We start from the raw sequence: 24,206 nt of genomic DNA on the forward strand, positions 1-24,206 counted from the left end.
GAGTCCACTGCTGTCAGCAGCAAACAGACTGCGGGCCTGGTACATGTGTGCTCTCAGCTGGAACACCTGCTTCACTGTAGGACACACACACACACGAGCATGCACACACACGAGCACACACACACACACGAGCATACACAAGCACACACACACACACACACACACACACACACACGCACGCACGCACACACACACACGTGTCAATCAAGGGGGGGGCAAATTACTCCCGATAAAGTTGGCAGCCAGTCAATTACATTGCTCCTCTATGTACTGTAAGTGCACTTTGTAGAGTAATACGATACCAGAGAAAAGGAACTTAAATGACCACACCAGTCTAATTTAGACTTCTGACCATTACCAGATATTGCCCATGTCTTTAACTCATTTTGTGTTGTGAGGTGTATAAAGTGCGTGTTTTTAGCTGACGACCATTCAAACTGCCATTGGTGTTGAAAAGGGCTGGGAAATACTGTTTGAAAGTTACTAGGAATATGTAATTATGTAACTGTTCTGAAAACCACTGTCCTCTGTATTTTATCTACCCTCTACTAGAAGCGCTGCACGTCAAACCTCTGCATTCAGGGTGCGCTTGTTATTAACTCATGGGTGCTGCGTGAATTTGAATAGCTTCTTGTAACAGTAACATTAGCCAAAATAAACAATTCAGTGACTATACCTATAGTGACTTTCAAGTTTCATGGAGCATATTTACAACCGTTTTTAATGGCAGTGTGAAAGGTAGGCTGAGATCCACCAAAACATACACTTCATACTCCTATGAACACGGAATGTGTTAAAGACGGGGGGCAATCTCTGGTAACATTAACTTTAGACACTTTAAACACTTTAAACACGACACCACATTTGATCTATTTATTACAAAAATATTTGCACTACATCCATACCTCATTTGAGCATTTTGCATTTGAAAAAGTTAGCATTTTTGTACCTCATGGTTTGCATTTTGTACTTCATTCTGTACTTTAGGTTGTACTTTAGTTTGTATATTGTATATATTTCTACTTGTTTTACTGTATGAAGCACATTCTCCGGGGGCTCATACAGAACCAAGCATTTCACTGTAATGTACATGTACTTTATACTAGGGATGTCCGATATTATCGGCCTACCGATTTTATCGGCCGATATTGGCATTAAAATGTAATATCGGAAATTATCGGTTTTCTAAAACTTTTTTTTGTTTACATTTATTTAACCTTTATTTACCCAGGCAAGCAAGTAAGAACAAATTCTAATTCTATTTATTGTGAAAAGTATGCATAATGTTGTGTTAATTCCACGACAAGAGATATGTAATGTTAATTACCTGAAATTATTCAGTTTTTTGGGGGGGAAACCCTGCATATATCGGTATCGGTTGATATCGGTATCGGAAATTAAGAGTTGGACAATATCGGTATATCGGTAAAAAAGCCAATATCGAACATCCCTACTTTATACGTAACAAAACTTAAAACTTGAAACTTGAAGTCAAGATTAGACTGGTCTGGTCCTTCACTGCAGTGCCTCTACTTACTGTTGTAGACGAGGCTGATGGGAGGAACAGACTTCAGACCAGGGCCCGGTCGACACGCTTTACTCTCCTCAAAGCCATTAGGCAGACCGACGAGGTAGTCCTTCTTCTGTTTGTTGAGGCCCAGCCACAGATACATCTCCAGCTTAGCCTGCACCGTCCAGCCCGCAGGGCCGAACCCCTTTTTGCCCGGCAGCTGTGGACACAAAGGTCGGAGGTCACATCCATTTTGTATAGAGATCGATGTGGATTGCTGCTCGATTGAGCGTGTAGCTCATTAAGTACGAGTCGGGGGCAGTGGCTCAGGTCTGGTGATCTCCAGGTTTCTCCCGGCAGTGTGTCCATAAAGTGGCCTGGAGCAAAGACGCTGAGCGCTGCAGATTGGCACCTCGTATGGTTGCCTCCTCCGTCAGTGTGTGTGTCTGTGTCTGAGTGACCATGAGGCACAAGTTGTCAAGTGCTTTAGATAAAAGCACTATAGACCACCGCAACACTTCCGGGATTCTGAAATCGGGGAGGAGATAGCGGGGGGAGCAAATGAATGAATGTGGATGAGAGCCTTGATGTAAGTGATTGCAGATACGGCTGTGGGGGTGCTAGAGACATGATCGAATAGACTTGTATGCGCCTGAATCTCCTGAACACGGCGCGACCCATTCCTAATCCATCAGAACTAAATCGGCAGAGAAAAAGCCCATTTTTAAGCACCTATTCCCCATGCACATGCGCAGATTGCCCGCGGATTGTGACGCCACGCACACCCGCCCTGGAATGTTCCATTAGAGGGGGTCTTGTGGTGAGAATGTGAGCGGCAGGTTACGATATTTAAAAAATGGCTAGCTATATGAGTACCTTGCCAGCTGCTGAAAAGTGCCGGTATTGTGCCCTACTGCGCATGTCTGCTGCGCAATCTGTGCATGTGCATGGGGAATAGGTGCTTAAAAATGGGCTTTTTCTCTGCCGATTTAGTTCTGATCGATTAGGAATGGGTTGCGCCGTGTTCAGGAGATTCAGGCGCATACAAGTCTATTGCATCATGTCTCTAGCACCCCCACAGCCGTATCTGCAATCACTTACATCAAGGCTCTCATCCACATTCATTCATTTGCTCCCCCCGCAATCTCCTCCCCGATTTCAATGTAACGCGGAAGTGTACTGGTCTATATGAATTCAGTAAATGTTTTATTGACCGCTAATCTCCTATTAGGCCCACAGTGGATGATGTCACCAAAGCCACCAATGTTAATGTTACAACTTATATGCAACATTCTGTCAGCAGTCACCCACGTCATAGGGTTTACTATTTACCACATGTACACGTTAAAGGGGCACTTCACCAAAAAACGATGCAGATTTATTTTGCACATAATCTCACACACAAACTCGTTGAGCTTTAAAATTAACACAATGATTCAATGTCCCCGATGACATCACTGGTGGCCATATTCAAACTAATTTACTCAATAACTGTCAAACTAAATGAATGTGTGCCAAACTGTTTAGAGTTTTTGGATGGGTGTGAGATTATGTGCAAAATAAATCAGTATCGTTTTTTGGTGAAGTGCCCCTTTAATGCAGCTTACTTGGTGGTATGATTCTACTCTTTTTTAGTTACAGGTATATTAGGTACAATACAGAATAGGCATGAATGTATAAAAAAAAATATTATTCTACAGCAGGAGGCACAAGAAACATAGTCTGTCATAGTCGGGTCGATTAATCAGATGGTTCGGTCTTAGCTGTTTGTTGTCGCTTTGCGTAAAAGTGTCCGCTAAATGACTACATGTAAACGTAAACGTAGTTGAGTGGTCGTTCCTTATGCTATTTTCCCTGCCGAATTCGTTTTTCCCTGACAATTTTATTAATAAGCACCTCCCTGGTAAGTGCTGGATTTAAAGGGGTCTCTCTGCATGTGTGGAAATGTGTGTCCCTCTCAAGTTTGACAGATCTGTAGATGAAATCAACTAATCTTACTATTAGTCAACTAAGAATTTATTTGAGTCAAGATCAGCCCCAATCCCCTGCACTGGGTACATACAGATACTGTAGCTCTCAGCCTCTCTCTTGGGTACATACTGTAGCTCCCAGCCTCTCTGTTGGGTACATACTGTAGCTACCAGCCTCTCTGTTGGGTACATACTGTAGCTACCAGCCTCTCTCTTGGGTACATACTGTAGCTCTCAGCCTCTCTCTTGGGTACATACTGTAGCTCTCAGCCTCTCTCTTGGGTACATACTGTAGCTCCCAGCCTCTCTCTTGGGTACATACTGTAGCTCCCAGCCTCTCTCTTGGGTACATACTGTAGCTCCCAGCCTCTCTCTTGGGTACATACTGTAGCTCTCAGCCTCTCTCTGGGGTACATACTGTAGCTCCCAGCCTCTCTCTGGGGTACATACTGTAGCTCTCAGCCTCTCTCTGGGGTACATACTGTAACTCTCAGCCTCTCTCTTGGGTACATACTGTAGCTCCCAGCCTCTCTGTTGGGTACATACTGTAGCTCCCAGCCTCTCTGTTCGGTACATACAGATACTGTAGCTCTCAGCCTCTCTCTTGGGTACATACTGTAGCTCTCAGCCTCTCTGTTGGGTACATACTGTAGCTCTCAGCCTCTCTCTTGGGTACATACTGTAGCTCTCAGCCTCTCTCTTGGGTACATACTGTAGCTCCCAGCCTCTCTCTTGGGTACATACTGTAGCTCTCAGCCTCTCTCTTGGGTACATACTGTAGCTCTCAGCCTCTCTCTTGGGTACATACAGATACTGTAGCTCTCAGCCTCTCTCTTGGGTACATACTGTAGCTCCCAGCCTCTCTCTTGGGTACATACTGTAGCTCTCAGCCTCTCTCTTGGGTACATACAGATACTGTAGCTCTCAGCCTCTCTCTTGGGTACATACAGATACTGTAGCTCTCAGCCTCTCTCTTGGGTACATACAGATACTGTAGCTCTCAGCCTCTCTCTTGGGTACATACAGATACTGTAGCTCTCAGCCTCTCTCTTTGGGTACATACAGATACTGTAGCTCCCAGCCTCTCTCTTGGGTACATACAGATACTGTAGCTCTCAGCCTCTCTGTTGGGTACATACTGTAGCTCTCAGCCTCTCTCTTGGGTACATACAGATACTGTAGCTCTCAGCCTCTCTGTTGGGTACATACTGTAGCTCTCAGCCTCTCTGTTGGGTACATACAGATACTGTAGCTCTCAGCCTCTCTCTTGGGTACATACTGATACTGTAGCTCTCAGCCTCTCTGTTGGGTACATACTGTAGCTCTCAGCCTCTCTCTTGGGTACATACTGTAGCTCTCAGCCTCTCTCTTGGGTACAAACTGTAGCTCTCAGCCTCTCTGTTGGGTACATACTGTAGCTCTCAGCCTCTCTGTTGGGTACATACTGTAGCTCTCAGCCTCTCTGTTGGGTAGACTACATGCTGTATGGTACAGAAGCAGGACTAATCGGGTGGAGGCTGGAGACTGACAGTGGGTGGAAACAAGCTTTCAATGACTGTAGCTGCAGCAGAAGTAGCAGCACAGCAGTAACATGAGTGTGGGTGGGATGGAAAAGAAAAGCTAATCTGTATCCATGTGAGAACCATATGATGAGCCACCAGGGATGTCATCAGGGACATTGAATCCTTGTGTTGTGTTAATTACAGCTCAATTAAACGATAAGGTAACAGTCCCTATTTCACCATCATTTGGGCGGCTACGTGGCGCAGTGGGCAAGGCGCTCGCAACGAATGCTGGAGACTAGGCTCGAACAGGATGCCTCCTGTTCGAGCCCCGCTCTCCACATTGCTTTCAGTTTAGCTGGTCGTCCACAGTAATACACATTGGCCGTATTACGGGGAGGGAAACTGAAGGGTGGGGATCGGGCGTTGTGGACAGCGACTCCTACAGGTAGAATCAAGAAGCGACGGGGGCGGGGCCCCTCCAAAGCCCAGACCCCTGACGCTGAAAGATCGAGCCGCGCAGGTGAAAAGATGCGACGGCTGTTACCTCGAGTACCGGAGGGGACTTGTGCTATGTATGACTTAGTCCACATTGCAGCCGGCTTGTGGGAGGCAAGAAACAACGTTCGAAGACAGGGGAGGGTTGAATTGGACGATATGAAAATTGGGATGGGAGAAAAATAGAAAATGGGAGAAAAAGTGGATCAAAACAAAAAAAAAGGTAACAGTCCCTATTTCACAAATCATTTCATGGACCTGTAATTAACACAACACAACGCTCAAACTCATTCACTCTCAAAAAAAAACGTCAAACTAAATGAATGTGTACAAAACTGTTTAGAGCTTTTGGACGCGTGTGAGATTATGTGAAAAAATAAATTCCCCTTTCAGAGTGGACCTGAGAGAACGAAGGGAGGGAGGGAGGGAGGAAGAGGGGGAACGATGGGCGGCCGTACCCTGAGGAAGACGGCGTTGACCTTGCCACAGTCCTTCCCCGTCTCCTCGTCCACTATGGAGTAGAGGATGTCCTTGGAGGGAATCCGGGCGTAGGCCACGCGCTTGTTGTTGCTCATCATCCAGATGAAGACGTCTGGGACGCTGTGCTGCGGCTGGAAACATTATTAATATATAATATTAATATATTAATAACAACCGTGAGCTACTTCAGCTGCTGTGACATTATTACTTCAGCTGCTGTGACATTATTACTTCAGCTGTGACATTATTACTCCAGCTGCTGTGACATTATTACTTCAGCTGCTGTGACATTATTACTTCAGCTGCTGTGACATTATTACTTCAGCTGTGACATTATTACTTCAGCTGCTGTGACATTATTACTTCAGCTGTGACATTATTACTTCAGCTGCTGTGACATTATTACTTCAGCTGTGACATTATTACTTCAGCTGTGACATTATTACTTCAGCTGCTGTGACATTATTACTTCAGCTGTGACATTATTACTTCAGCTGTGACATTATTACTTCAGCTGCTGTGACATTATTACTTCAGCTGCTGTGACATTATTACTTCAGCTGCTGTGACATTATTACTTCAGCTGCTGTGACATTATTACTTCAGCTGCTGTGACATTATTACTTCAGCTGCTGTGACATTATTACTTCAGCTGTGACATTATTACTTCAGCTGCTGTGACATTATTACTTCAGCTGCTGTGTCATTATTACTTCAGCTGCTGTGACATTATTACTTCAGCTGTGACATTATTACTTCAGCTGCTGTGACATTATTACTTCAGCTGCTGTGACATTATTACTTCAGCTGCTGTGACATTATTACTTCAGCTGCTGTGACATTATTACTCCAGCTGCTGTGACATTATTACTCCAGCTGCTGTGACATTATTACTCCAGCTGCTGTGACATTATTACTTCAGCTGCTGTGACATTATTACATCAGCTGTGACATTATTACATCAGCTGCTGTGACATTATTACTTCAGCTGCTGTGACATTATTACTTCAGCTGCTGTGACATTATTACTTCAGCTGCTGTGACATTATTACTTCAGCTGCTGTGACATTATTACTTCAGCTGTGACATTATTACTTCAGCTGTGACATTATTACTTCAGCTGCTGTGACATTATTACTTCAGCTGTGACATTATTACTTCAGCTGCTGTGACATTATTACTTCAGCTGCTGTGACATTATTACTTCAGCTGCTGTGACATTATTACTTCAGCTGTGACATTATTACTTCAGCTGCTGTGACATTATTACTTCAGCTGTGACATTATTACTTCAGCTGCTGTGACATTATTACTTCAGCTGCTGTGACATTATTACTTCAGCTGCTGTGACATTATTACTTCAGCTGCTGTGACATTATTACTTCAGCTGCTGTGACATTATTACTTCAGCTGTGACATTATTACTTCAGCTGCTGAGACATTATTACTTCAGCTGCCTGTGACATTATTACTTCAGCTGCTGTGACATTATTACTTCAGCTGTGACATTATTACTTCAGCTGCTGTGACATTATTACTTCAGCTGCTGTGACATTATTACTTCAGCTGCTGTGACATTATTACTTCAGCTGCTGTGACATTATTACTTCAGCTGTGACATTATTACTTCAGCTGCTGTGACATTATTACTTCAGCTGCTGTGACATTATTACTTCAGCTGTGACATTATTACTTCAGCTGTGACATTATTACTTCAGCTGCTGTGACATTATTACTTCAGCTGCTTTGACATTATTACTTCAGCTGTGACATTATTACTTCAGCTGCTGTGACATTATTACTTCAGCTGTGACATTATTACTTCAGCTGCTGTGACATTATTACTTCAGCTGCTGTGACATTATTACTTCAGCTGCTGTGACATTATTACTTCAGCTGCTGTGACATTATTACTTCAGCTGCTGTGACATTATTACTTCAGCTGTGACATTATTACTTCAGCTGCTGTGACATTATTACTTCAGCTGCTGTGACATTATTACTTCAGCTGCTGTGACATTATTACTTCAGCTGCTGTGACATTATTACTTCAGCTGCTGTGACATTATTACTTCAGCTGCTGTGACATTATTACTTCAGCTGCTGTGACATTATTACTTCAGCTGTGACATTATTACTTCAGCTGTGATATTATTACTTCAGCTGCTGTGACATTATTACTTCAGCTGTGACATTATTACTTCAGCTGTGACATTATTACTTCAGCTGTGACATTATTACTTCAGCTGTGACATTATTACTTCAGCTGTGACATTATTACTTCAGCTGTGACATTATTACTTCAGCTGCTGTGACATTATTACTTCAGCTGCTGTGACATTATTACTTCAGCTGCTGTGACATTATTACTTCAGCTGCTGTGACATTATTACTTCAGCTGCTGTGACATTATTACTTCAGCTGCTGTGACATTATTACTTCAGCTGCTGTGACATTATTACTTCAGCTGCTGTGACATTATTACTTCAGCTGTGACATTATTACTTCAGCTGCTGTGACATTATTACTTCAGCTGTGACATTATTACTTCAGCTGCTGTGACATTATTACTTCAGCTGCTGTGACATTATTACTTCAGCTGCTGTGACATTATTACTTCAGCTGCTGTGACATTATTACTTCAGCTGCTGTGACATTATTACTTCAGCTGTGACATTATTACTTCAGCTGCTGTGACATTATTACTTCAGCTGCTGTGACATTATTACTTCAGCTGTGACATTATTACTTCAGCTGTGACATTATTACTTCAGCTGTGATATTATTACTTCAGCTGCTGTGACATTATTACTTCAGCTGTGACATTATTACTTCAGCTGTGATATTATTACTTCAGCTGCTGTGACATTATTACTTCAGCTGTGACATTATTACTTCAGCTGTGACATTATTACTTCAGCTGCTGTGACATTATTACTTCAGCTGCTGTGACATTATTACTTCAGCTGCCTGTGACATTATTACTTCAGCTGATGTGACATTATTACTTCAGCTGATGTGACATTATTACTTCAGCTGTGACATTATTACTTCAGCTGTGACATTATTCTTCAGCTGTGACATTATTACTTCAGCTGTGACATTATTACTTCAGCTGTGACATTATTACTTCAGCTGCTGTGACATTATTACTTCAGCTGCTGTGACATTATTACTTCAGCTGCTGTGACATTATTACTTCAGCTGCTGTGACATTATTACTTCAGCTGCTGTGACATTATTACTTCAGCTGCTGTGACATTATTACTTCAGCTGTGACATTATTACTTCAGCTGCTGTGACATTATTACTTCAGCTGCCTGTGACATTATTACCACATTATTATCATAGCTACGGAGTGTCACTCCACATTTTCAGAGACATTTGGAACATGGTGGGTTAATATTAATAATAATAAAAATATATTCTATTTGTAAAGGCGCATTATATTTGTGCAACAAATCTCAAGGCGCTACAGTGTAGAGAACATAAAAACTAGTAAATGACTAAAAATAACATGAAATTCGAAGGAGAAGAAATGTGATTACAGTATAGATTTGTTGATTAAAGCAACGTATTGATTCGTCGACAAAGTCCTATGACTATTACTAGTTGACTATGAGTGTCTTTAGTCAAGGAGGACAGCTTTCTTCAATAGTCAATAGTCAACTTCTTTATTCCCTATATGAACTATGATCCGTCTGTTTTATTATCTATATAGAATGATCTGTATCTGTACCTCGTCGGCAAGGAACCGGAGCCTTTGCAGGAAGTTCTGCACCATCTTGATCTTGTCTTTGATGGTGTTCTTCTTCACCTGGGTGCGCATCTGCTTGGCCTGCTGCCCCATGCTGTCCTGTGGAGACATGGAGGTTGGACAGGGATGAGGGCTTATAGCAGATGTGCATGATGATACATACTAACACAAACACGCGCATGCACACGCACACATACCTCCCCCTCACACACATCTGCGCAAAGAAACACACACACACACACACACACACACACACACACACACACACACACACACACACACACACACACGACACACACACACACACACACACACACACACACACACACACACACACACACACACACACACACACACACACACACACACACCTCTCTCTGTCCATCTCCCCTGGATCATCAGTCAACACCACCTCTCTCTCTCTCCCTCTCTCTCTCTCTCTCTCTCTCTCTCTCTCTCTCTCTCTCTCTCTCTCTCTCTCTCTCTCTCATACCATCTCTCTCTCTCTCTCTCCCTCATCAGTCAACACCATAACATCTCTCTCATACCATCTCTCTCTCTCTCTCTCTCTCTCTCTCTCTCTCTCTCTCTCTCTCTCTCTCTCTCTCTCTCTCTCCTCTCATCAGTCAACACCATAACATCTCTCTCATACCATCTCTCTCTCTCTCTCTCTCTCTCTCTCTCTCTCTCTCTCTCTCTCTCTCTCTCCCTCATCAGTCAACACCATAACATCTCTCTCATACCATCTCTCTCTCTCTCTCTCTCTCTCTCTCCCTCATCAGTCAACACCATAACATCTCTCTCATACCATCTCTCTCTCTCTCTCTCTCTCTCCCTCATCAGTCAACACCATAACATCTCTCTCATACCATCTCTCTCTCTCTCTCTCTCTCTCTCTCTCTCTCTCTCTCTCTCTCTCTCTCTCTCTCTCTCTCTCTCTCTCTCTCTCTCTCTCTCTCTCTCTCTCTCTCTCTCTCTCTCTCATACCATCTCTCTCATGCAGGACTTGAGTCTCTCTCTGTCCAGCTTGGTTTTGCCTCCCTGGTTCCCGTCCTTGTTGGCCAGAGCGATGAAACGACTGGGAGTGACATGAAAAGAGTCAGAAAGCTGTTATAAAACTGTTTCTGGTCCTTGACTTAGTCCTTGAGTCAAATATACACTTAGTGTTGTGAAGGGCCAGATTAAACCGAATATATATATTTATTTATATATATATATTTAATTGTATTTGTATATTCTCTAATATTCCCTGATATCCCTTGTATATTCCTTGTACAATATGCATTGAATATCCATTCTAGCCTACTGAACATCCCATAATAGTCTCCATTCTACTATTGGTCGAGACCTTGGTGCCAGGCTGCCATACCCCTCAGACCCAGTTCAAACGTACCGCTCGACATGTACGAACAAGTCCTAGTTCCGCGTAGGAATTTGGCTACCGCACCACTAATGGGACTATTTGTTCATAGTGCGTATATATACTGCGCTACTAAAGTAGGACTTTCTTTTCAGTCCAGTTTCTTACCCTCCAATAGAGTCACAGACGTAAAGCCTCCCCGCGATGCCACGTGTGGGAGTAAGGCCAAGTTCGGCCTACCATCGGTATTGAGACATCGTGTATATTAATATTTGAATAGTCATATTTGGCACTATATCGTCGAGTTGGACGTAGTCTATTAAGCTAATAATAGTCTGTTAATATATAGTGCTTCGTGCGGTGAGAATACTACCGTAGTCAGTACCCCATCGTTTCGGGCAGAGAACTGGCTGCTTACCCAGGGTGGTTGACCCTATGTGAAGCTGCACCCGAGGAGCCCCAGAGCAGACGAGCGAGTGGACCTGTATACCGGATTATTCTACCGACGACAGCCCGCCTTCCCAGGCACGGATTATGCTTTGGATACTTTGATTATTCTATGGATAAAGACCCCCGACACTACCGTGTGTTGGAACCCCCCCCCTGGAGAGGACGCAAGGTGAGGAGACGCTCTGCAAGACGAGGTCTCTCCACATCTCTCCCCCGTGGACCGGAGAGAGCCGGCCCACAAAGAGTCCACCTGCTTTCATCTGTGGTCCAAGGATCGCCGGCGCATTGAACGGCACTACAGTGGGTTCTCCTGGGATACCCTTGGCCGGACGAGGCAGCTGGATTCTACCCCCCCCCCCCCTCCTACTCCTGTCGGCTTACAAGCGACCGGATTAACCCCCTCTAGTGTATCCAGCCTATAATCATTAAAGTATCATTGCTGTTATTCCTTAACTATTCCAGGTCGTATATTTACCACCTGCGCCTTCAGAGATTGGACATTATCTATTGATATACCGACGAATACTCCTTGCCATAAAAGTGCATACTATTTCAATTCATAAATGTAATTAAGTGATTAAGTGTTTATTCTACACACCATCGCTGTGTAGGAAATAAAGACCTGTTTCTAATTCGTACATTTGTGTTGGATCCGTTTCATCTACGTGAGAGTGTTCATGATAATATATTTATGCCGTGTACTGGGTGGCCGAATATTAAGTACAAAGGTAGTGGTAGTAAGTATCATATCTAGTAATACAGTCAGGGAATTGTACCCCTCAGTTACAATTGGTCCTTCGAGCCGGAGGGTAATTAGTGTAATATTAATATAGTGTTATTAATATTGAAATGGCCTATGATGAACACTCCACGAAACGATCCTCCTAACCAACGCCCGCAGCGCGAACGACGGCTCCCTCAGTACTTAGAGGCTTACGCTGTCAGTCAACAACCTAGTCTTCTACTAACAGTAAACGCGGTAAAACTAGAAAGTAAAAGTATGTCTAACCCCAACGCCCAGACTACCCCGACCATAGAGGCCCCTACGGGCTCTAATGTAACTGACCAAGTTCACGGTGGGGACCAGTGGGAACCAGACATGACTTCACACCCCGCCAGTACTGAAGAAGTAGTCCCCGATGAGTCCCGGGAGGAATACAACGCTACCGAGAGAGAACTCGGCACGGAAGAAGACGGGGAGAGCACCGTGGAGATAGAGCTCCAAGGCTCCGCAAGGAGTACCCCGAGGGAAGGCTCCCCTATACAACCGCCTTCTCCCAGCGAGGCAGAGAGGACCCTACAGCAGGCATTCCTCGTCAGCCTGAAAGCCTCTACTGAACGCGATAGACTCCAGGGTGAACGCGATCGATTGCAGCTACAGCAACGGAGCGAAGAAGAGCACATACGCCTGGAAATAAGACGCATTCAGATGGAAGAGAATGTGGCCCGAGACCGAGCAGACAGCCAGCGAGCAGCTGCTGGTGCTCTACGGGACGCAGAGCGCGACAGACAGCAAGCGCAACTAATAGAACAGCTGATCAGACGGACAAAACCCTCTCCCTCCGCCAGAGGCTCCAGGAACTCGTCTAGACACACCTCCAGGGCGGCATCCCCTAGCCGAGTAAACAACCCTGAACTTGACCAACAGACGAGGTCTATACCCCCCACAGACCACCTCCCCCCACCGGTCCAAGCGAGACCTAGCAACCGGGAAGGAGCAGCATATCCTGTGGAGAGGCTAAACCAGAGACTACAAGCACTGGATGACCTAACTGAAGACGAAGAGGAAGAGGAGGAGAACCGCGCCCGAAGACAGCACAGTACTCTACCGGACCAGGAGGTCCGGTACAGCCCAGGCTATACTCCCGCGGAGCTGCGCTACAGACCCCCGACTCTATACACGGGTGAGCACGACGCACGACCCGCACCGAGGAACAGCACCTGGACAAGCGGGCCATGGTACACTGCCGGTACCAGCCCATACCAAGGAGCGGGAGGAGACTCGCCTAGGAGGCCTCCCCCCCAACGCTCGCCGATGTATCCACAGTCAGCGTCATACATTGGCACGCCTATGGTACCCGACTTCACCCAAGAGAACCGGGCCCAGTATACAGAACTCCGCATGTGTCTGGAGACCATGTTGGTGGATGTATTGGATGAACGCCAAAAATACGCCATCCTACTGCAGCACTTAAAGGTGCCCCGCGCACATAATATAGCGCTCGCCTACGCGACTTCCACCACCCCATACACAGCAGCGCTGGTAGCATTGGACCAGAGGTATGGGCGCATATGGGATTACGTGATCCAGGAGATCCGACACATCGACCGCTTACCCCCAGCAATAGACAATCGAGCACTGGACGACCTGTCCATCAGAGTGCAGTCCCTAGTAGGGATGTTGGGAGCGCAAAGAGAGAAGGGGAAGTATGAACTTTACGCCAATTCAAATGTGGAAAGGATCCTGGAGAAGCTGCCGCCCGCTCGTCAGGAGCGCTTTAGGCGGCAGAGGGACCACAGAGACCCGAATGGCCCCGAACCGAACCTCCTCGATCTAGCAGACTTCCTGGCGAGAGAAGTCAGCAGCCTACGGCTAGATACATTCGGACGGAGCACCCCTGGCTCCAGAGAAGGAACCAGACGACTAAATGATGGAAGAAGATCGGTGACTGTGATGCACCAATCGGAGTCAGTACCGAGCAGCAGGAGCCACAGTACCCCCTCCAGAACGGAGAAGTGGAAGATAGTGTGCCCCTACTGTGAGAAAGAACACTGGCTAGCGCAATGTGACTCCTTCCCCAAGCTGAACGCGGAGGAAGCAAGTCAATGGATAAAGTCCAACAAGCGCTGTTTTCGCTGTGCGCGCTCACACATGGCAGCCGAATGCCGCTTAAAGAAAAGGTGCACCAAGTGCGATGGAGCCCATCTGGACATACTTCACGACAGTAACAGACGGCGCCCTTCACCTGCACCATCCAGCCGCAAAGCGAGCGTCATGTACATCGATCCCGCCAGCAGCAGTGGAGCCCGAGTACTCCTAAAAGTAGTGCGTGTGACACTAAGCTACCAGAATAAAGTCCTGGACACTTACGCCGTCCTCGATGACGGGTCAGAGAAGACCCTGCTGCTCGCCTCCGCTGCGGCCCAGCTAGGGCTGCGGGGAAGCGAAACCCAAATGACAATTCGGACAATAAGACGAGATTTGAAGACGATAAAGGGCGAGAATGTCTCATTCTCTATCGCAGCAAGCGGCCAGCCTGAGCGACGGTACCAGATTGCAGACGCTTTCACCAGCCAAGAAATAGGACTGTCGCGGTACACATACCCCGTCGCCAAGCTGATGGAGAAATATGCACATCTGCGCAAGTTACCGATCCCGCTCATAGACAATGCTATGCCGACCCTGTTGATAGGCTCCGACCATGCAGACCTCATTGTCCCGATAGACCGGGTTCATACCGGACCCCGAGGCTGTCCTGCAGCAGTCGAGACCCGTTTGGGATGGACTCTCCAAGGCCCGCTCGCCAAATCTCTCAACCGAAGTACAGCCACTAGATGTCTCCACTCCCGAGTCACAGAGGGAGAAACCGCACTCCTGCAACACGTAGAGCGGCTATGGAGCTTGGAACAAATGCCCTTTAAGAATGGAAAGAAAGACATTCGCTCTAAAGATGACATTTACGCCATTCACCTCCTCGAGACAGGGACCAAGAGAGTCCCGGTCAACGGCGTGTTGAGATACGCCACGCCACTCCTGCGGCGAGAAGGAATGCCTACTTTCCACGCCAAGACAGACGCCATAGAACGGTACCTGCTGAACACGGAGCGGCGCTTAGCCAAGAACCCCGCCCAAGAGAGTGTATACCGCGCTGAGATTGAGAAGCTCATCACAGCGGGACACGTCACAAAGATGGACATTAAAGAGGCTGACCAGACCACTGAATCGTGGTACGTGCCTCACCACAAGGTCCATCACAACGGTAAAGACCGCATAGTATTTAACTGCAGCTACCAGATCGGATCCCAAAATCTGAATAAAGAGTTACTGCCCGGTCCCACACTCGGCCCCTCCCTACTCAGCGTTCTACTCCGCTTCCGCCAGGAAAAGGTGGCCATCAGCGGGGACATTAAAGGAATGTTCCTGCAGGTGAGATTAGTAGAGGCGGACAAGCCCCTGTTACGGTTCCTATGGAGAGAGAAGCCAGGAGATGAGCACCCAGCCATCTACCAATGGGAAGTCCTCCCCTTCGGAACGACGTGCAGCCCCTGCTGTGCGACATTTGCACTACAGAAACATGTAGCAGAGGACCCAGCAGCGGACGAAGAGGTCCGACACAGCGTAAAGAACAGCTTCTACGTAGACAACTGTCTACAAAGCCTTTCAACCCAGGAAGAAGCCGAGGCTCTCCTGATTAAACTCCGCGCCTCATTGATCAAAGGCGGCTTTGATCTCAGGCAGTGGGCCAGCAGCGATCCGCAAGTACTGCGCAGCCTCTCCTCCGAGGACAAGGCAGCCAGCAGCGAGACCTGGATGGCTACAATCCCGGGAGAAGCCCAGGAGATGACCCTGGGATTGGTGTGGCGATTCAAAACAGATTCGCTTCACTACAGACACAAGCCCCTGACTACGGAGCAGGGAAGGCCGGCGGCGGCGCCGACCACCAGACGGAGTGTGTACACAACACTCGCCCGACAATATGACCCGCTAGGATGTATTCTACCGTACACCACCAGGGCAAAAATGATTGTACGAGCATTGTGGGACAAGGACCAGGGCTGGGACGACCCCATTCCCGCACAACTTGCATCCACCTGGAGAGAGTGGGAGATGGAGCTCCACTCACTCCCAGGCGTTAATATGCGCCGAAGCTACTTCCCACCCACGGTGAGGCCAGAGACATGTAAAATGGACTTACACGTCTTCAGTGACGCCTCAGAGGTCGCATACGGATCAGTAGCCTACTTGCGGGCCCAAGACCAAGGGGGAGAGATCTACACAGCATTTGTCCTCGCCCGCTCGAGAATAGCCCCACGCAAGCAACAATCTATCCCACGTCTAGAGCTCTGCGCAGCCCTAGCCGGAGCGCACCTAGCCACGCTCATCCAACGTGAGCTCACCATACCGGTGTCTAGAACAATCCTGTGGTCAGATTCCACGACGGTACTCGCCTGGATCAAATCGGACTCATGCAAGTACAAAGTCTTCGTGGGAGTCAGAGTCACCGAGATTCAAGACTTAACCGAAGAGTTAACCGGAGAAACAGAGTGGCGCTACGTTGATACAAAACAGAACCCAGCTGACGTCATCACCCGGGGGATGCCCCTGGATGACCTCACCCGTCGCAATGTCTACAGTGACGGCCCCGCATTCCTAAGACTCCCGGAAGGACAGTGGCCCATGCTTATCCCGAGGGAAGCAAGTCCAGAGGAGGTGGAAATTAAGAAGTCTGTGTTCTGTGGATTGAGCACCGTAGCCTCCACCGACCCTAACATAAACGATTGCACGTCCATAGAGAGTGCACAACAAAGAACATTCCTGCGGTACCACCCGGAGTGCAAGTCCCCCGCTGATATGTCAGCGGCTAACTACGAGGAAGCAGAATTGCTTCTACTGCAGCGAGCCCAGAGAGACTCGTTCCCCGATGAATTGGCCTGTCTACAGGGAGGAAAGCCCGTCCCATCCGACAGCAGATTAATTCACCTGGCCCCCGAGAGCGACGCTCACACCCTCATCAGAGTGGGTGGTCGCCTACGCAGAGCCCCCAATCTACCGGATGACATTAAATACCCGATCGTATTGAACAGCCGACACAAGGTCACAGAGCTGATTATAAAGAAATACGATGAGGATGTACATCACGCAGGAGCAGAAAGAGTCTTCGCGGAAATCAGACGTCGTTACTGGATCCTACAAGGAAGAGAGGCGGTACGACGCTTCCAACGAACATGTCTAGACTGCCGCAAGTGGCGCGCGCAGCCCAGCATACCAAGGATGGCTGACCTTCCTCCATGTCGCCTCCGAATCGGTGACAAGCCATTCCACTCAACGGGTATGGACTGCTTTGGCCCGCTGCACATAAAGAAAGGAAGAGGAACCGAGAAGCGGTGGGGTATTGTATTCAAATGCATGACCACCAGAGCGATACACATCGAGCTTCTCCCGACCATGAGCACAGACTCATTCCTTATGGCCTTCCGTAGATTCATATCACGGAAAGGAAGACCGTCTACCCTATTGTCCGATCATGGGACAAACTTTAAAGGCGGCGAAAGAGAGCTGAGAGAGAGCTTCCAAGCTATGGGCCCAGAACTTAAGACCCACCTCGCTCCAGCACAGGTTGATTTCCAATTCAACCCCCCAAACGCACCCCACTTCGGTGGCACTTGGGAACGAGAAGTGCGCTCCATAAAGACAGCCCTGTACGCAGTACTTGGGGCCCAGACTGTGGCGGAAGAAGTCCTAATGACAGTCCTCACGGAGATTGAGGGAGTACTTAACTCGAAGCCCCTCGGATATGTCTCCAGTGATGTGGCGGATATCGACCCAGTTACCCCCAACACACTCCTGATGGGGCGGCTAGATCCCACATTACCCCAGACAATGTACCGGCCTGAAGAAGCGAACGGCCGACGAATGTGGAGGTACAGCCAAGTATTAGCCGACAAGTTTTGGAACAGTTTCCTACTGCACTACCTACCGTCTCTACAGACCCGCCAGAAGTGGGTAAAGGAGAGAGACAATTTGACAGAAGGAACAGTCGTCATGATTATTGATCAATCACTGCCCAGAGCTGTGTGGCCGGCCGGCCGCGTAAGCAGGGTGATCACCGGTGCCGACGGCAAGGTCCGAGCAGCTGAAGTGCTCGTCCAGGGTCGCACTTACACCCGTCCCGTGGCAAGGCTCATAGAACTGCCTCGACTCCCAGACACAATCGATGATGACCATGACCCTACAACCCTATGACTTTGTGAAGTTGACTGACCCCTACAGCAAACCCTTATGTGTAAATAGACAACGCGATTAATCTGTCTCCGTTTAACTGATTAGGTCTGGGACCTATTCAGGGGGTGGCTGTTGTGAAGGGCCAGATTAAACCGAATATATATATTTATTTATATATATATATTTAATTGTATTTGTATATTCTCTAATATTCCCTGATATCCCTTGTATATTCCTTGTACAATATGCATTGAATATCCATTCTAGCCTACTGAACATCCCATAATAGTCTCCATTCTACTATTGGTCGAGACCTTGGTGCCAGGCTGCCATACCCCTCAGACCCAGTTCAAACGTACCGCTCGACATGTACGAACAAGTCCTAGTTCCGCGTAGGAATTTGGCTACCGCACCACTAATGGGACTATTTGTTCATAGTGCGTATATATACTGCGCTACTAAAGTAGGACTTTCTTTTCAGTCCAGTTTCTTACCCTCCAATAGAGTCACAGACGTAAAGCCTCCCCGCGATGCCACGTGTGGGAGTAAGGCCAAGTTCGGCCTACCATCGGTATTGAGACATCGTGTATATTAATATTTGAATAGTCATATTTGGCACTATATCGTCGAGTTGGACGTAGTCTATTAAGCTAATAATAGTCTGTTAATATATAGTGCTTCGTGCGGTGAGAATACTACCGTAGTCAGTACCCCATCGTTTCGGGCAGAGAACTGGCTGCTTACCCAGGGTGGTTGACCCTATGTGAAGCTGCACCCGAGGAGCCCCAGAGCAGACGAGCGAGTGGACCTGTATACCGGATTATTCTACCGACGACAGCCCGCCTTCCCAGGCACGGATTATGCTTTGGATACTTTGATTATTCTATGGATAAAGACCCCCGACACTACCGTGTGTTGGAACCCCCCCCCTGGAGAGGACGCAAGGTGAGGAGACGCTCTGCAAGACGAGGTCTCTCCACATCTCTCCCCCGTGGACCGGAGAGAGCCGGCCCACAAAGAGTCCACCTGCTTTCATCTGTGGTCCAAGGATCGCCGGCGCATTGAACGGCACTACAGTGGGTTCTCCTGGGATACCCTTGGCCGGACGAGGCAGCTGGATTCTACCCCCCCCCCCCCTCCTACTCCTGTCGGCTTACAAGCGACCGGATTAACCCCCTCTAGTGTATCCAGCCTATAATCATTAAAGTATCATTGCTGTTATTCCTTAACTATTCCAGGTCGTATATTTACCACCTGCGCCTTCAGAGATTGGACATTATCTATTGATATACCGACGAATACTCCTTGCCATAAAAGTGCATACTATTTCAATTCATAAATGTAATTAAGTGATTAAGTGTTTATTCTACACACCATCGCTGTGTAGGAAATAAAGACCTGTTTCTAATTCGTACATTTGTGTTGGATCCGTTTCATCTACGTGAGAGTGTTCATGATAATATATTTATGCCGTGTACTGGGTGGCCGAATATTAAGTACAAAGGTAGTGGTAGTAAGTATCATATCTAGTAATACAGTCAGGGAATTGTACCCCTCAGTTACACTTAGACTTAATGAAACTAGAGCAGTGTACATAGTAAAACAAATATCAAATCGGGTCTTAATCAGGGCATATATATATCAGGGATGGTATCGATTATAGTATCACAATATTTTGTGTGCTGATATTATATCGATACACTTACGCCCTGTATATATACACATACTAGGGATGTCCAATATTATCGACCTACCGATATTATCGGCCGATATCGGCATTAAAATGTGATATCGGAAAATATCGGTATCGGTTGATATTGGTTGATATCGGTATCGGAAATTAAGAGTTGGACAATATCGGTATATCGGTATCGGTAAAAAAGCCAATATCGAGCATCCCTAAGTCACATACTATATATCGCCATGTACTGCAATATATCACAGCATATCGCAATATCCTCCAATCACAATGAGAGGGCGGGGCTTGAGAGAGGTCAATTACTCAGCACTATAGGTGTGTGGACTCACAAGAGGAAAAGACAAACAATACATTAAGAATAAACAAGAGTTTACCTGCAGCCAACGCTCAGTTCCTCTAGAACTCCCCTGAGTCGACGCTCTGGGTACGCCTTCTCTGTCTTCATGATCTCCTGCACATCATTCACACCCTCTTCCTGTTTGGAATACAGCGTGTTTTTACATTTACATTTACACTCACTCAGCCCACACATTTAACCAAAGCGACAGGTCAGCAGGAAGGGTGCACCTCTGGTAGCTAAGGGTCAGTGGTATATTCGTCAAACAGTGTCGAACTTGAGTGCTAGACTCTGAGTGAATAGTAGTAGAGACATATTAGCCTAGTAGATAGTAGTATAGGCAGGTGGAGTGGTTACGCCATTGCTGTTTTTCATGTTCCACCCTCTGTCCAACGCAATGCATTTCCCCATTGCCCATTTCTAAATCGTCTAGTTTTTTTTTTTTTATCCACTTTTTCTCCCATTTTCTATACTTTTCTCCCATCCCAATTTCGTATCATCCAATTCAACCCTCCCCTGTCACGGACGCTGTTTCTTGCCTCCCACAAGCCGGCTGCAATGTGGACTAAGTCATACATAGCACAAGTCCCCTCCGGTACTTGAGGTAACAGCAGTCGCATCTTTTCACCTGCGCAGCTCGATCTCTCAGTGGCGAGGAGTAACGCGTGGGAGGCTCACGCTGCCCCTGACACTTCCTGATTCTACTGCGCAGGCGCACCAACCGTCCTGTAGGAGTCGCTGTCCACAACGCCCGATCCCCACCCATCAGTTTCCCACCCCCTAATACGGCCAATGTGTATTAGTACGGACGACCAGCTAAACTGAAAGCAAATGTGGAGCACTGGGCTCGAACTGACGAGCCCAGCGTCTCCAGCATTTCGTGGCGAGTGCCTTGCCCACTACACCACGTAGCCACCCTCTAAATCGTCTAGTTTAAAACAAATAAAGCATTAACATTTGCATGGTGTACCTTTCTGTGCTTATTCATCCACAATCTATAGCTCAACATGAAAATATTGGCAATTAATCATAAAAAAAAATCTGCAAATTTTTTTTAACCAAAAATGCTTAAACAATTTCCATGCGGCAGAATTGTTACAATAGCCGATAATCCATTTTCCCAATGACAAATCCCTATACGGGTGGAACAACCAGTGACGTCAGACTACACCTCCCTATAGGCATAGTAGCATAGTAGTAGATAGTAGTATAGACAGATTAGCATAGTGGATAGTAGTATAGGCATAGTAGCATAGTACATAGTAGATAGTAGTATAGGCATAGTAGCAAAGTACATAATAGTAAAATAAAGTAAGAAGGTTCGTTTTAGTTTTTTCATATGCACACACACACACACACACACACACACACACACACACACACACACACACACACACACACACACACACACACACACACACACACACACACATGCATGCAAGAACACACACACGCAAGAACACACACACAAACACACATACACACCTAAGCATACTATAAATATTAGGAGGAGAAGGGTTCACACAGACCAGTTTGTCAGCGATCTTGTCCATGATGTTGGAGTTGTACAGTCGTCTCCTCTGGTCCTGCCACCAGCTCTTGATGTAGATACACGGCTTCTTCTCAAAGTAGGGGAGGTGGAAGTAGTTCCTGTAAACGTGCAACAAAACAGTTTGTTTGTTTTGTCTTATTAGGATCCCCATTAGCTGACAATTTAATGGCCGCTAGTCTTCCTGGGGTCCTCACGAGAAAATAATACGACAGAATGCAAATACAGAATGTAATTAGTAATACGAAAATCTACAATTATGGTAATACTCAACATTGAATATGTGACACAAGTCATTCAATATCCAGTTAACCCTTTCAGAATTACGACCACACCGGTATGACCAGAAGCTCGGCGGCCCAGCATTCCAATGATAATGTCACAATGGCCTCTGGCCAATGAGAGCCATGAGAACTCAGATCTGAAAGGGTAACTTCATTGATGAATTTTTTTTATAACAATTAAAACATAAAATAGAAGTCAATCACATTTCTACTACATCAGTCTCATCTATATCAGTTCACTTTAATATATTTTTTTAAACTATATTTATTCCTTACCAGCCTTGTGGATACTGGTAGCTTGTTCCAGATGAATATTAACGAGTCATATCAAAGGTTAATTGGCATCATCACACATAGTTCTTCCTCTTCTGAAATGGTTCTCTATTGATCGCGTGATCCTGACTGCTGCTGACCTGCGGACCCTACCCCCGTGACCCCGGTAACCTTTGCCCCCTGACCTGTCAGTGATAACAGGCTTCATCACGGGCGTGGAGGAGACCGACACCAGGTCTCCGTCGTCCTCCGCCTCGTCCTCGCTCGAGTCCTGGATCAAGTCCGACTCCTCTTCATCGGTTTCTCCATCTTTCCTCTTCCTCTTCATCAACGAAGGCTTACTCACTCCGTCTATCTGGTTGCCATAGTTACCTGGGGGGTGGGGGGGAGGGGTGCAGCTAAAGCTGTTACCGGCCAAACTGGCTATTGATTTTTTAGTTTTTTTATATCTCTTGAACAGTGCATAACCCCAGGTGTAAGAGCAATATCAGTTCAGTGTGGAGCGTATATATGAGCGGTCTGTCAGCACGTGGTTCAGTGCTGTAGCAGCATCACCTCTGCCGTGTGAGATCCCTGGACCAAACGCTCAGTAATGTACTACAACAGTACAGTGGAACAGAATGGACACGTCTAGCTTTTAGCAGGAAAACGAGGCTACTTGTAAAATAGAATCAACTGAGGAAAAGTATTAAAGGAACATGCAATAAGAAGATTTTGGATCTGTTTACCACGCACAGGACCTACCAAAATGAACCGATTAAGACACATGGACACTTGGACTAATGATTCAGTCATTTGGACGGAGTTGTTAAAACTCACTCCACTCAAATCAATAGAGTTATAATTCACTCTACTCAAAATCAAACTTAAATTGACGTGGCTGGGAAAATGTTGCCAGTCAGTCAGCCAAAACAAATGTCTGGACGACTCCAAGGTCGAACCTGAGAGCTGCTGGAGTCGAAGGCCCTCTTGGAGATAGGAGATAAGGACGGTACATGGCGTTCCTTTCCCCAGCACCACTACCTCCCCCACCCAGGACTTGGCTCGTGCACTCCCCCCCACCTTCCCATCCCCCCACCCCCCTTCCTCTGCGTTGGTGCTGCACTGTCGGCTGCCTCGTGTGAGGGATCTTCTCTGTGAATGGATTAGGCTTAGGGAAGAGCCACACCGTTAGCCTAGCTTAGCGTCATTCACTGGAAGTAGGTGTGCCAGTGTAGCCTAGTTCCCAACAGTCACAAAATACACTCCAAATACTACTCCAAAACGTTCCTGTAAACATGTTGTGACCTGAGTATTAACCATGTGGATAAATAAAAAATAAAAAATATTATACATTTTCGTTTTCTAAGCAGATACTGTATATACTCGGAATTTTTTTTTGCACAGTGATTTCATCACCTCAAAATCCCAGTTTAAAAAAAAGAGAGAGAAGAAGAGAAGAAAATGGTATGTATCTGGTTGTCTAATTCCATGGTAGATGGCAAATAAGCAAATTTCCCAAAAAGTTGGCGTGTTCCTTTAAGGACATGTTTTTACCTATTGTGACCTCGAAGCTGATGGGCTTGTCACCAATCCTCCTGTCAATCATGGTGGC

At 46.6% G+C, this 24,206-nt stretch overlaps 1 protein-coding gene across 1 annotated transcript in view; it reads right to left on the reverse strand.

Moving 5' to 3' along the window:
- otofa (otoferlin a) overlaps window positions 1–24,206 on the reverse strand; it is a gene marked incomplete at its 5' end in the record, with an annotated part of 319,129 nt that overhangs the window by 41,932 nt on the left and 252,991 nt on the right. The window contains 9 exons of the mRNA XM_084314280.1: window positions 1–74; window positions 1,538–1,730; window positions 5,939–6,091; window positions 9,700–9,816; window positions 10,705–10,795; window positions 20,544–20,644; window positions 22,036–22,156; window positions 22,798–22,984; window positions 24,149–24,206. The exon at window positions 1–74 is cut by the window's left edge and continues 51 nt beyond it. Of these exons, the coding sequence (XP_084170406.1) occupies window positions 1–74; window positions 1,538–1,730; window positions 5,939–6,091; window positions 9,700–9,816; window positions 10,705–10,795; window positions 20,544–20,644; window positions 22,036–22,156; window positions 22,798–22,984; window positions 24,149–24,206 (1,095 nt within the window). The remainder of the gene's footprint in view (window positions 75–1,537; window positions 1,731–5,938; window positions 6,092–9,699; window positions 9,817–10,704; window positions 10,796–20,543; window positions 20,645–22,035; window positions 22,157–22,797; window positions 22,985–24,148) is intronic.

This window comes from Notolepis coatsorum, assembly GCF_963971535.1.
Source record: "Notolepis coatsorum genome assembly, chromosome: 5".
NCBI lineage: Eukaryota > Metazoa > Chordata > Actinopteri > Aulopiformes > Paralepididae > Notolepis > Notolepis coatsorum.